This window comes from Bos taurus, chromosome 26 (assembly GCF_002263795.3).
Source record: "Bos taurus isolate L1 Dominette 01449 registration number 42190680 breed Hereford chromosome 26, ARS-UCD2.0, whole genome shotgun sequence".
NCBI classification, from domain to species: domain Eukaryota; kingdom Metazoa; phylum Chordata; class Mammalia; order Artiodactyla; family Bovidae; genus Bos; species Bos taurus.
This window is the reverse complement of record NC_037353.1, coordinates 40,856,986-40,871,629: the sequence shown is the minus strand read 5'-3', so window position 1 is coordinate 40,871,629 and position 14,644 is coordinate 40,856,986. Positions and strand designations below refer to the sequence as shown.

Sequence of the window (14,644 nt, the reverse complement as noted above, 5' to 3'; positions counted from 1 at the left end):
CTGGTTATCTGGAACAATGTACTTGGAAGTAGAACTGATATCCCATTTATGAATCTGTCCATTTGGGCTAATGGTACTCCATGGACTTGTGCTAACACAATTTGCATACAAACAATGATGAATCTTTTCTAGGGCAATTATTATAGAGCAACCAAAAAATGAATACATAAACATATAAAAATGAATACATAAATAAAATTCCAAGGTGAAAGAACTTTGAACACATCTTCTAAATAGCGGCATCTTTGATTAACATGATGGTACCATTTTAAATATTTTAATAGTCTAAAAACACAAACCTGTTGGAAGATCAACCAGTTGAAGTTCATTTCTCACTAATCCCATGTTGTTTGGTGTTGAGGTAGCGAAAGAAAGAAAACCAGTTAAACTTGTCCATTCAATACCCCTATACAGAGAAATTAAACAAAGATTAAAATTCTTTGTTTGAAAAATTATTTGAAAATTAAGTTTTTTCTATGTCCTAAATTTTATTATACAAGTTAAAGAATAATATTAATACAACATTTGAGAATAAATTATATATTTCCAACATATAAAAAATTATTTTTAATTAAAACTTTATTTCCAAAGACAGCTCAGTTATCAGAAGTCATGGCATTAAAATGACTATTAAAATCTGGCAAAGAAGAGCACCGAATCATTGCCAAGAACTCCACTGTTTGAAACAAGTGGTATAGAAATATTCTGAGCCGACTGCTTAAAGTTGAGTACATGAAGGAACTTTATCAAATTTTATCAACATTCCTAGCTGGTTAGGAAGCCAAAATTCCTGAAGAAATACAGACTGAACTGTTAGATTGGAAGTAGATGAAAGCACCAAATAGTGTATCAATTAAATAACAGCACAAAAGAAAAAAATAAACCTGTATGACAAGACACTAAACCTATCAACCTAATGCCCTGTGAGTCCCATTTCCTTGGGACTGGCAATGGGTGAGTCCATGTTTTTTTCCCACTGACATAACTGGCTTAACCATCAATGGAAAATGAGGGGACTCAGAACATGTGAATTCATCACAGTAGTCACAAAAAGAAATGAGAAACACTATTACTACCCTGCACTGCTTACAAGGTAATGGGTTCCCCTGGTGGCTCAGCGGTAAGGAACCCGCCTGCTAATACAGGAGACGCAGGTTTGATCCCTGCCTTGGGATGAACCCCCGGAGAAGGAAATGACAACTCATTCTAATACTCTTACCTGGGAAATTCCATGGACAGAGGGGCCTGGCAGGCTACAGTTCATGGGGTCACGAAGAGTCTCTACTACACAAGGTAACAGAGCTGGCTGGGCGACAAGTTTAAACCTCTGTTCTATATGCAATTGCTCATCAGCACTTACAAGACAACAATATAATATCAATGGCTGCTTTCACAATACAATGGCAGGGCTAAGTAAGTGCCAGAAATTTTATGGCCTACTACTACTACTACTACTACTAAGTCGCTTCAGTTGTGTCCGACTCTGTGCGACCCCATAGACAGCAGCCCACCAGGCTCCCCCGTCCCTGGGATTCTCCAGGCAAGAACACTGGAGTGGGGTGCCATTTCCTTCTCCAATGCATGAAAGTGAAAAGTGAAAGTGAAGTCGCTCAGTTGTGTCCGACTGTTAGCGACCCTACAGACTGCAGCCCACCAGGCTCCTCTGTCCATGGGATTTTCCAGGCAAGAGTACTGGAGTGGGGTGCCATTGCCTTCTCAGTTTATGGCCTACAAAGCTTAAAATATTTGCCTTCTGTCCTTTATGGGAAATGCCTGCTGACTGATCTAATTTTTCCATGCCTATTCTAATCTGAATGCTATTGCTCAAGTGAGCATGACTGCTCTGACCACCTCTCTCACCTGCCCAAGCAAAGGTGTGATGGCTCCTGCATCACATCCATGCTGCTTTCTGTGACGGTCAAAGCTACCCAGCAACACAGGTACCTCTCAATCATCTGAACCTGTCTGCTATTTCAATAAGAGTAACTTTTCCTTACTGACCCCTTGTGTATCTGTCTACTTGTCTTTTCTCAGAGGAGCAAAGATAATCCCAAGAGAACTGAAAATAACATTTGCAAGAGCTGGGAATACCTGTTGTTATCAATTTATACCTCTTTAAATGTAAACTGCCTTTGACTGTGTGGATCACAATAAACTGTGGAAAATCCTGAAAGAGATGGGAATACCAGACCACCTGACCTGCCTCTTGAGAAACCTATTTGCAGGTCAGGAAGCAACAGTTAGAACTGGACATGGAACAACGGACTGGTTCCAAATAGGAAAAGGAGTACGTCAAGGCTGTATATTGTCACCCTGCTTATTTAACTTATATGCAGAGTACATCATGAGAAATGCTGGGCTGGAAGAAGCACAGGCTGGAATCAAGATTGCAGGGAGAAATAACAATAACCTCAGATATGCAGATGACACCACCCTTATGGCAGAAAGTGAAGAGGAACTAAAGAGCCTCTTGATGAAAGTGAAAGAGGAGAGTGAAAAAGTTGGCTTAAAGCTCAACATTCAGAAAACGAAGATCATGGCATCTGGTCCCATCACTTCATGGGAAATAGATGGGGAAACAGTGGAAACAGTGTCAGACTTTATTTTTCTGGGCTCCAAGATCACTGCAGACGGTGACTGCAGCCATGAAATTAAAAAACGCTTACTCCTTGGAAGGAAAGTTATGACCAAACCAGATAGCATATTCAAAAGCAGAGACATTACTTTGCCAACAAAGGCCCATCTAGTCAAGGCTACGGTTTTTCCAGTAGTCATGTAAGGATGTGAGAGTTGGACTGTGAAGAAAGCTGAGCGCTGAAGAATTGATGCTTTTGAACTATGGTGTTGGAGAAGACTCTTGAGAGTCCCTTGGACTGAAAGGAGATCCAACCGTTCTAAAGATTAGTCCTGGGTGTTCATTGGAAGGAATGATGCTAAAGCTGAAACTCCAGTACTTTGGCCACCTCATGCGAAGAGCTGACTCACTGGAAAAGACCCTGATGCTGGGAGGGATTGGGGGCAGGAGGAGAAGGGGACGACAGAGGATGAGATGGCTGGATGGCATCACCGACTCGATGGACATGAGTTTGAATGAACTCTGGGAGTTGGTGATGGACAGAGAGGTCTGGCGTGCTGCAATTCATGGGGTCGCAAAGAGTCGGACATGACTGAGAGACTGAACTGAACTGAAATGTAAACTTGTGTTGAAACAATCAGATTAGATTGCTGAAAACTGAGTATTCTTCAGAATTTTCATGCCTGGAGTGGCCGCTTCTCCTCCTCTCCTTGACCACTACCTAGTTCAAGTCCCAGCTCCAGCACTTACTGGCTCTCTGCTCCTCTATACCTCAACTCCCTCCTCTGCGGTGCAGGGGTCACAACACTGGGCACATAAAGAAGGCCTCGCACAGAGTCTGCACTGTACGGACTCATCATCACCATCAATTACTCTTTATTTCGAGATCTCTAACTCAAGCTGTGTTTTTTTCATTAAGCCTCTCCATGAACTACACTCAAACCACAGCCATAGTGACTACACTATAAGTTGGTTAATTATTCACTGGAAGAGTCCCTTTGTCTCTTGTTTCTCTTTCTTTCCCCTAACATGGAGTACTCATTAATTTTTCTATTTAGAGTGAGTACAATGAGAGAAGCAGCATTTTGGACTTCTGCTCTCTACGTAAGTCTGGTAGCTACAATCAGATCTGTTTACCCACAGAAACCTTAAGATATACTTTTCAAGTCTTGTTGATGGAAATCTGATACTCTGGTATAGTAATGCTGCTATCTTTAGATAGGAAAAATTTCAGTCCTCTCACTGTTCAATTATTACTTTAAGGATACATCTGTTAAGTACCCCATAAATGCTGTTGCCAGTGCTATTAAGTACCCAGGACATGTGAGCAACTTGCCAGGCTAAGGAATACAGCTGCAAATGAGGCGGACTTAACTGCTATCCTTCAAGAGCCCTGTGATCTAGCAGGAAAGAGACATTGTACAAGTGAATCTGGAGTTATCTATCACAAAGGGGAGCACTGCCAAGTTCGACAGGAGTTTGCACGAGTCACAAAGAAATGTGGTGTCACGGGCCACGTAGGGCTTCCTGGAGAAACATTAAGGCTGAGACAAAGGGCAAATAGGGTTTTGCCTGAGAGCCTGAAAAGCTGAGGAAACAGTACAATTGATGGAGAAGCACTGCCCTAGACTGCACTCTCTTAGGAGGGAGGTACCTGCCCTGGCAATCCAAACACATGACAATTTCTCAGCAAATTCTGTTAGATTAAAAGAATGATGTCCAAAAAAGCCTACCACGCCTCCTTATGTTTCTAAGTGCTGTTCATATCCAGAGAAGGGCTTTCCCCACTGTTTACAGGCTGCCCCAGTGTTGTTCAGTTCAGTTCAGTCACTCAGTCATGTCCGACTCTTTGCGACCCCATGAATCGCAGCACGCCAGGCCTCCCTGTCCATCACCAACTCCCGGAGTTCACTCAGACTCACGTCTATTGAGTCAGTGATACCATCCAGCCCCAGTGTTGAGGATATAACAAAACATGGGTGGCTGCTTATTTATAATTGAGCACCATAAGTATATTGTTTGTGAACAGATTCCAGCAGCAGCTTGTGTATCTGACTCCTACTGATTGACTAAAAAAAAATAAAAATCACATTGGACTTCAAAGTGTATGAGATAAGGAGATTATTTCTCAAAAGAAAAGAATGAAAACTCTTGTTAAGCTGAGCACAACACTGCTCCCTGGATTAGAAAACCACTATCCATCTAGGTTTAACCATACACTGAGCTCTATTAAAAAAAAAACTTGTAAGAACTGTAGCTCATGTTCTGACTCAGATAATCTAAGTTGGTTTTGTAGCATTCCTCACTATTGAACAACTGTAACCTTAAAATCTACCAACAGGTGTTGCGGCTCTGACTCCTATAGATGCCCAAGTCTTCCTTGTTCGCGTGCACTGGGGATGCGACACTGGCTACCTCTCAAGACCAGGTAGTCCGCGGGGAGCACACGCTTTCTGAAAAGCCTTGAAGTTCTACCATGATATGAAACTAATGTCTGCAAATTTACAGATGAACAAAATGGAGATCATTTTACTTTCCACAAATAATTCAATGTACTCAAAGCAATACTGAATCCATCAGTATTCTGATACCCATATACATTTTAACAATTTTTGACAATGAACATGGTATTGGGCTATATTCTTGTAATTTCAGTCTATAGGACAAAGATACCAACTAATAATATAAGAACTCTAATAATCTAAGAAAACCTGTCTGTACCACTCCACATTGTTTACTTCTAGGTATCTTCCACTGGATCATAAGCCTCCAAGATTTTGTCTGTTTACAGGCATAGAGAAGAGATTCAATATATATTTCATATTTATAAAGTGTAACTGGTTAAAACATCATGGTTTTGAAAAACACACAGATATAAACTATCTACAGTTAGGTAGTCCCAGGCCATGTGTATGATAAGACTGAAGTACTTAAGATTAAGTGGTTTTAAAAAACACTTTTAGTACAAGGTAGAAAAACCACCTTTTAAAAGTTGGCCTTTCCATGTCCTGGCTATTATAAACAGCAACCTAGATGTCCATCAGCAGATGAATGGATAAGAAAGCTGTGGTATATATACACAATGGAGTATTACTCAGCCATTAAAAAATACATTTGAATCAGTTCTAATGAGGTGGATGAAACTGGAGCCTATTATACAGAGTGAAGTAAGCCAGAAAGAAAAACACCAATACAGTATACTAACGCATATATATGGAATTTAGAAAGATGGTAACAATAACCCGGTATATGAGATAGCAAAAGAGACACTGATGTATAGAACAGTCTTTTGGACTCTGTGGGAGAGGGAGAGGGTGGGATGAGCTGGGAGAACGGCATTGAAACATGTATAATATCATATATGAAACGAGTCACCAGTCCAGGTTCGATGCATGATACTGGATGCTTGGGGCTGGTGCACTGGGAAGACCCAGAGGGATGGTACGAGGAGGGAGGAGGGAGGAGGGTTCAGGATGGGGAACACGTGTATACCTGTGGCGGATGCATGTTGATATATGGCAAAACCAATGCAATATTGTAAAGTTAAAAAATTAAATTAAATTAAAAAATAAATAAAAGTTGGCCTTTAATTTGCATATGAGTATCTAGAATGAACTGGGTTTACTGCTAATAAGTTCAGCAATTTTTATAACACATCTGTGAAATTTTCATAATGGTTTTTAATTATAATACTATAATTGCATTAATTGAAACACAAAGACAGCAGTATTTTAGCATCCTCTTGAGCACCATCTCTGGATGTAAAATGTGAATTATCTTTAAAATAGCAATTAAGAGGGAAAATTTATATTTAAAAAATGGGCATATTTACGAGATCATTCACAATACTAGCCTGACTGAGTAGCATACACTTGAGAGTTATCTGGTACCCCAAGCAACACTTTATAGTTTTTGTGTCAATAACAAATACTATCATAATGTGTAAATCATGTTCTTAGTGACATCTATGACCTGAGCAATCCAGAATAACATCTTACTTATAGCAAATAGCTCACTGATTAACTAGCTACTGTGTCTTTATTAGAGGCTTCATATTGTGGTGATCATTTCACCACACATACAAGTATTATTACACTGTACATCTGAAACTAATATATATTACTGCACCTCAATATAAATAAATAAATAAGATTTCAGTGTTCAGAAAAAGATGAAAATGTGCTTGATTTCCCAGAAGCATGTGCCAAATTCTTGCTATTAATCTTGGCTTAGTCAACATTTTTATCTTACTGCCAAACTGTTTCCAATTAATCTATGTGAACTTTTTTATCTGAAGACCCAGCACAAGGATGCTACGAGCTCAGTTCTGAAGCCTTTTAAAAGCCCTAGACTGAATTCCATATACCTTTTCACAGATGACTCCACAATACTCTGTTTCTTCTTCTGTAAATTGGGAATAATAATAGTGCCTACTGCATAGAATTGTAGTGAGCAATCAATGAAACAATGAAAGCAAAGTATTAATATTTAACATAATCCTCAGAACAAGTATTGATTAAATGATGAGTTCTGACTCATTGCTGTTTGCCATAAAAGGGAACACTGCACACAAAATCCAAGGGAGAGAGGAAATGTCAATACACATGGGAAAGAAAGGGAGAGAGAAGGTATCAGTGGCAGCAGGGACTACTGAAAGGAGAGAAAAAGATGACCAACAGTCTGAAAGGATCCAAACAGACACCTAATGCTTTTGAAGACATTATTCTTCCATGTAGGTGATTTAGGGAGATACTGGGGGGCGGTGGGGGGAAATAGCATAAAGTGGCGATAAACAGTCACTTAGGCTGTACCAAAAGATCATGAATTTAAAAGATTAAGGCAACATTAACTCTCAGAAAGTGAAGAGGAACTAAAAATCCTCTTGATGAAAGTGAAAGAGGAGAGTGAAAAAGTTGGCTTAAAGCTCAACATTCAGAAAATGAAGATCATGGCATCTGGTCCCATCACTTCATGGGAAATAGATGGGGAAACAGTGGAAACAGTGTCAGACTTTATTTTTCTGGGCTCCAAAATCACTGCAGATGGTGACTGCAGCCATGAAATTAAAAAACGCTTACTCCTTGGAAGGAAAATTATGACCAAACTAGACAGCATATTCAAAAGCAGAGGTATTACTTTGCCAACAAAGGTCCGTCTAGTCAAGGCTATGGTTTTTCCTGTGGTCACGTATGGATGTGAGAGTTGCACTGTGAAGAAAGCTGAGCGCTGAAGAATTGATGCTTTTGAACTGTGGTGTTGGAGAAGACTCTTGAGAGTCCCTTGGACTGCAAGGAGATCCAACCAGTCCATCCTAAAGGAGACTAGTCTTGGGTGTTCACTGGAAGGACTGATGCTGAGGCTGAAACTCCAATACTTTGGCCATCTCATGTGAAGAGTTGACTCATTGGAAAAGACCCTGATGCTGGGAGGGATTGGGGGCAGGAGGAAAAGGGGACGACAGAGGATGAGATGGCTGGATGACATCACCCACTCGATGCACATCAGTTTGGGTAAACTCCGGGAGTTGGTGATGGACAGGGAGGTCTGGTGTGCTACGATTCATGGGGTCGCAAAGAGTGGGACACGACTGAATGACTGAACTGAACTGAACTCTCAGAAACTTCCATCACAATCAGAAGTTGTGATACTTCAAGCATTGACCCTTCCCATTTAGAAAATGCATTTATTCAGAATAATGTGTACGCTAAGGGTTCACTAAGAATTTTAACATATACATGAGGCCTATAATTTATATAATGTACAGAAGTAAGAAAATAGCCTGATACATCTGTTCCAAAATCATCCAAAAATAACCGAAGATTAATATATTTATATTTTACACGTGTAACTTTATAATCTGTCATTACCAGGGCAAAGAAAATAATATAGTCATGTGATCAGAAAAATAATGCTACAGAGCAGGTAGGTATATACTTTTTATTTTTACTGGAGTGGTATATAATACTTTAAAACATAAAGCAAGAGGCTTCCTTCTGTCCTGTTAGCCTTCCCTCAGATACCTCTATATTCAAAGAACTCATGAAACAGGTCATATGTCAAATGAAAGAATAAATGAGATTAAAAATTAAAGTGACTATACTCAAATTTTTCATCACAAGTCCTACTATAAGATCTTTGCAGAAATGGAAAAAAACTATATAAACTGGAACAAGGAAAGAGAGTTATATCCAATAAGAAAATATCCTAGACCTTAGAAGAAATAAATAAGATGCAGAAATAAAGTGAGAAAAAATTCTTCACTGAATTAACGTCCTCCACGAAGTAAACAATTAGTACTTATCCTTGATGAACACAGCTACTAGTTGGACAAGAATATCTATTATTCAAAGCTTTCAGTCAAATAATCACTGCAGAGTATTCCATGTAGAAAAGTCCAAAAGAGCTTTTTTGATATTACATATGTTTATGAGCTCAATATCCCAATGACAGACTCACTTGACTTCACATGAATGGATGCTTAACTCCTTGTGCAGCAGCCCACTGGTGAGATGGTACACCAGGACGGAACCATTGCTTGTACCTATCAAAATGACATGATAGAGGAGATTTAATCTAGTAGAAGTTTCATATCTAACAAGTCTTCTCTCAAGATTTCATTTTAAAACATCTATCTTTAATAAAAGGAACCTAAGCTAGGTGTGAAGGAAGAGTATATTTCTCTGCCTTCCCTCTTTTCAAAAATGGGTCTAATCTCACGGACTCTGGGCTGTGTTGTGCTTAGTCACTCAGTCGTGTCCAACTCCTTGCGACCCCATGGACTAGAGCTCTCTAGGCTCTTCTTCCATGGGATTTTCCAGGCAAGAATACTGGAGTGAGTTGCCAAGCCCTCCTCCAGAGGGTCTTCTCATCCAACGGATCAAACCCAGGTCTCCCACATTGCAGGCGGATTCTTTACCATCTGAGCCACCAGGGAACTCCAAGAATACTGAAGTAGGTGGCCTATCTCTTTTCCAGGGTATCTTCTGAACCTAGGAATCGAACCAGGGTCGCCTGCATTGCAGGCAGATTCTTTACCAGCTGAGCTACCAGGGAAGTTCCATGGACTCTGTAATCTTACCTAAACCCAGAAACAGATTTTCAAAGAAAGACTTCAAAATCTAATTCAATACACACAAAATTTGACGATGCACTTTCTTAAGCTTTTTGAATGTTTATTATTATAACTGGTACTCAAAAACACAGCCTAGCAGAACTCATTAACCAGATTTTTCTGGTTTTCTTTACAAAGATTTTTTGCTCTGTCTTTAACATTAAATACATCATAAAGAGATGGTAAAGTACAGTGGCTAACTGTGGATTTTACAGTTAAAGAAGCCTAAGTTTAAGCCCTGGCTCTGCCCTATACTCTTGCAGTTTTCTTGCTTGCATTGAAAATCTATTTATTCATTGGAGATTAAATGAGAAACATGTGTGTAAGACACTTAGTACAACACTCAGCACCATGTAAGGATGTGATGATTATTATTACTGTTATCACTGTATTATGATTTGTAGTGATTATTATACCTAAAGCTTTTCTCAGTCTCAGGTAATCAGTCTAAAATTTAATTAGAAGGGACATAGCCATTTGAGAAAGTAATACTTTCTTCAGAAATTAATGTTTCAGCCCTTAATATGTTTTTATAAGTGAAGCAAGAAAAGTGAACAATGTTAACGGTTGCACAATCACTTTCTCATTACACATGACTGAAAGAATTAATGGATTCATACGAAGCAACAGACTGTAGAAATAATAATATAATAATGTGAAAGTCACTCAGAAAGAGAAAGTCACTCAGTCGTGTCTGACTCTTTGCGACCCCATGGACTATATAGTCCATGGAATTCTCCAGGCCAGAATACTGGCGTGGGTAGCCTTTCCCTTCTCCAGGGGATCTTCCCAACCCAGGGATCATATAATAATAGTAAAAACAAAAATTCTAGGCAAATTCCAATCTTGGCTAACTTGCTGAATAAAGCTTCAGAAATTTCTTGCAAAACTATTCTAGAGAAATATGGTATTATAACTTTATATTTATTACCTATGCCACAATATCTTCTAGTTCTAGTACTGAGAAAATATCTAAATTACTCAAACTTTTCAATTAGCAAATGTTCAAAATTATTGTAAGATTTCTATATTCTGCACATTTTTATGTTGAAACTATGATCTACAGGCCCTAGAAGGAGAAGTGAATCCAGCTGAGCTCTGCTTGTGTTTCCTAATGACTCTGCAAGACTTCAGGCACATATATTTTTTGCTTTTACTTTGCTATTATACTAAATTTAATAAATGACTTGCTATTCACTATATGCCACTATAATATAGCTTATTCTACAAAGGAAATCTCAGATTCTGATCAACTCTTATTATCTAACTATCTCAAGACATAATTTTCACCAAGAAATTAATAAAATCCTAATTGACAAATTAGATATACTGACATTCAGAGACATACATTCTATGTACATTGACAAATTCCAACTGAAATTTCAATAAGAGATTTAATATGAATCAATAGTTTCTAGAGCAAAAATTAAACATCTATCTGTATTTATATAAATCTGGAAACCTATAAGCACAGATCACTGAATCTTAAAATTCAAATCACTTTCAAAAGATGATAATGGAAAAAAATGGGGAAATAACAGTACCACCAAACAGTAATACTCAAATGAGCCACTAGGAATCACAAGCCAGCCACTGAGCTAAGACACAAGGGCTACAAGATACATGTGATGAGATTTTATTTTTAGGAAAAAAAAAGAATCACGAATCACATGTTTAGAGAACTGGGAAAAAACCAGAAGTCAAACCAATAGCATCTTAAGAAAATGACAATTTCAAACAAATATTCTATTTTTCAAAATTTTAGAGAAATGAATTTTTAACCTTATATACTTAAAAGCAAATTAAAATTCTGTTTTATCTGTAAAAGAAACCAGGTTAAACACATTACCATGAAATTACTGTGACAGCAAGCTGAAACCCAGACCAATTTTTTTTTTAATCTAAAACATAAAAATTGCAATTTCAACCCAGAAGGCAAATCTTTAGTTTACAAAGACAAGAGCCACTTTGAATAAAATAAAACCAGGTTTAACATACAATTCTTAGCAAATATAGATTCTTGCTGTTACTAAATATTAACTTTGACCACATTGTTAACAAAAACTCAAAACAAAATGACATGTACAGGAGAGCTTGAGATGGTCCACGAAAAGACAAGCAGTCTGGTTTCGGCATCACACAGGACTACCCGCCTGACCTTTCAGAAACACATCCATGGTGCTGGAATCTCTGTCATCTGCCATTGGTGAGTGAGTTATTGTTGTGATTTAAAAAGATTAACAGGAGAGGGGAAAAAGCATTTCAAGATGAGTATTTATACAATTTCATGGAGCCTCTTCCTCCTCTTAAAGCATTCTAAAGGAGAATAAAGGATTTTCTAATAATCAGGAAACTTTAATGTCTTAAAAATGTAAAATAGACATTAAGAGTTAAAACAAGAACTCACCAACAGCAAGCAATGGCTGATACATCTTGATGTTTTTTGTGGTCAACGGGGGGCACATACGGATAGCGAACTGTGGGGAGGGCAGTCCTGAAAGCAGACCTGTTAGCAGGAACTTGAGTTGCACTTCCTGCAGAATGGAGCCTTTGGGATGTTCTTCCCCAGCAACTGCACTTTGCCCTGGTTTGTAATAAAACAAACAAACAAAAATACATTAATTGCAACATATGCTGATCTTAAAACTCTAAAGGAACTTTACAGTGGAAGTACTCTTCAGATCTAGAAGGTGTCACGTAGCACTCTGGGGGCTTAGCTATACACTGGGTCTTATTTAGCTACGGGACTTAATTTGCATCATCTAGTATCTCAAAGGTTAGATTACTCCAGAGTATTGCTATCCATAATTCGGGGGGCTTTGTCTTCTAAGAAACACTGTTTTAGCCAAAGTTGCTGGCTTCAGGGTAACAAAGGCAAATCGAGAAGGACTAGGGTTAGAGAACAGTTTCTGTACATGACAGATTATAGCATATTCCTGTCTCACTGCCTTCCTTAGGTGTTATGTTTTGATCTGATGCACTTTAAAGTGCACATAAAATTGGTAATCACAAATAGGTTCAAAGAGCTCAAACCAGTCAAACCGAAAGGAAATCAACTCTGAATATTCACTGCAAAGACTGATGCTGAAGCTTAAGCTCCAAAACGCTGGCTACCCGTTGCAAAGAGTTGACTCATTGGAAAAGACCCTGATGCTGGTTAAGATTGAGGGCAGGAGGAGAAGGGGACGACAGAGGATGAGAAGCCTGGAGGGAATCACCAACTCAATGGACATGAGTTTGAGTAAACTCAGGGAGATAGTGAAGGACAGGGAAGCCTGGCTTTTTGCAGTCCATGGGGTCACAAAGAGTCGGACATGACTTTGCAACTGAACAACAACAACAATAACAAAATGTTGCACTACAAAGATTGCAGCAAAGTTGAAACTTTAGCTTACTAATAAGGGTTTAAAATTTTTCTTCCTTTGTGTGTGTTAAGTTGCTTCAGTCATGTCCAACTCTTTCTGACGCTATGGACTATAGCCCACCAGGCTCCTCTGTCCATGGGATTCTCCAGGCAAGAACACTGCAGTGGGTTGCCATATCCTTCTCCAGGGGATCTTCCCACCCAGGGATCGAACCTGTGTCCCTTATGTCTCCTGCAGACAGGTTCTTTACCACCAGCACCACCAAAGCCTGGGATAAAGTTATCACACAAGAATATGTGTGAGTGTATATGCTTGTGTGTTTATCACAGGTGGTGCTACTGGTAAACAATCCACCTGTCCATGCAGAAGACACAAGAGATGCAGGTTCAATCCCCTGGGTCAGAAAGATTCCCTGGAGTAGCAAATGGCATCCCACTCCAGTATTCTTGCCTTGAAAATTCCATGGGCAGAAGAGCCTGGCTGGCTCCAGTCCATACAGTGACAAAGAGCTGGACACGAATGAGCACAAGCACACATTAGTGCACGTGTGAACACCCTAGGTGCTCACACATATACACATCTTGTGAAAGGGAAAAATGTAAATAATTACTCAGAGTGGGTGATGGGATTCTAAATAAACCTCTTAAACTCAAGTCGTTTTAGTAAAATGTTATTATAAAATCGGTAAGATATACACACAAAAAAAGGATCAATCTGAATAAATGATCCCTTAGGATAAGCCATACAACTGATACTCATTTTTAGTAACAAAGATGGGGTCTAAAGCAATGGCAACAAGTAGGTGCCATGTTTACCAACTTTTGCCAGCTTGGAGTTGATTCCAGGAAACTGCATATTTCTCTTCCAGCATTTTCCATGGGAAGTGATTCACAAAGTAGGGCAGATTAGGCCTTAATAAGCAACAGCCTTTACTCAATGAATATAAATCAGACCTCTGTACTTAACTGAATTGCTTTCAATTATCACTAAGTACATACTGAATTTCAAATTAAAAGTTTAATTAGAAGTTTTAATTAAAATGTTTTCAAGTAACAAAGATTTAATTAATACTGTCAAATCAACAACATTGTCAAGAACTGCTATACAATCTGTATCATTTTGTCCCCCCAAAAATGTAATTTATATCACTTAGATACCTAAACAGCATAAAATTTCAAACTCCTATGGGCTTCATATTACTGATTAGTTCTGTACATGTGTGTTCATAATTCTTTTCACTTTAATAGTTTTATTAAGTGCAGACAGGGTCAATTAACTCAGAAAATTATGTTACTGATAAAATAAATTTTGCAAAACAATTATGTGTCTGAACTTCTTCATAGGGATTTATTTATGTGTGAAAGATGAAAAGAAAAAATTTGAAGTATGTAAGTTAGCATCAGTGAGCACAAAGAGTCCAAAACTGGCAGGAAATATGAGAATACCAGGGTATGGAGAGGTCAAGCCTTGCTTTGGTCACAGCGAAGCAGCCAGGACTAGAGGCCATGGCCAAGAAGCAGACTCCAGACTGGGATGATTATGACCACATTTCCACTAACTGGCTGTGTACTTTGGGGCAAGTGTTTTAATCTC

At 38.7% G+C, this 14,644-nt stretch overlaps 1 protein-coding gene across 5 annotated transcripts in view; it reads right to left on the bottom strand.

Moving 5' to 3' along the window:
- WDR11 (WD repeat domain 11) overlaps window positions 1-14,644 on the bottom strand; it is a 59,203-nt gene that overhangs the window by 26,933 nt on the left and 17,626 nt on the right. For all 5 annotated transcript variants that reach the window (XM_024985640.2, XM_059881871.1, XM_005225811.5 and 2 more), the window contains 3 exons: window positions 12,094-12,270; window positions 9,032-9,116; window positions 300-406 (listed from right to left, as the gene is read on the bottom strand). In XM_024985640.2, coding sequence (XP_024841408.1) covers window positions 300-406; window positions 9,032-9,116; window positions 12,094-12,270 — 369 coding nt within the window. The remainder of the gene's footprint in view (window positions 1-299; window positions 407-9,031; window positions 9,117-12,093; window positions 12,271-14,644) is intronic.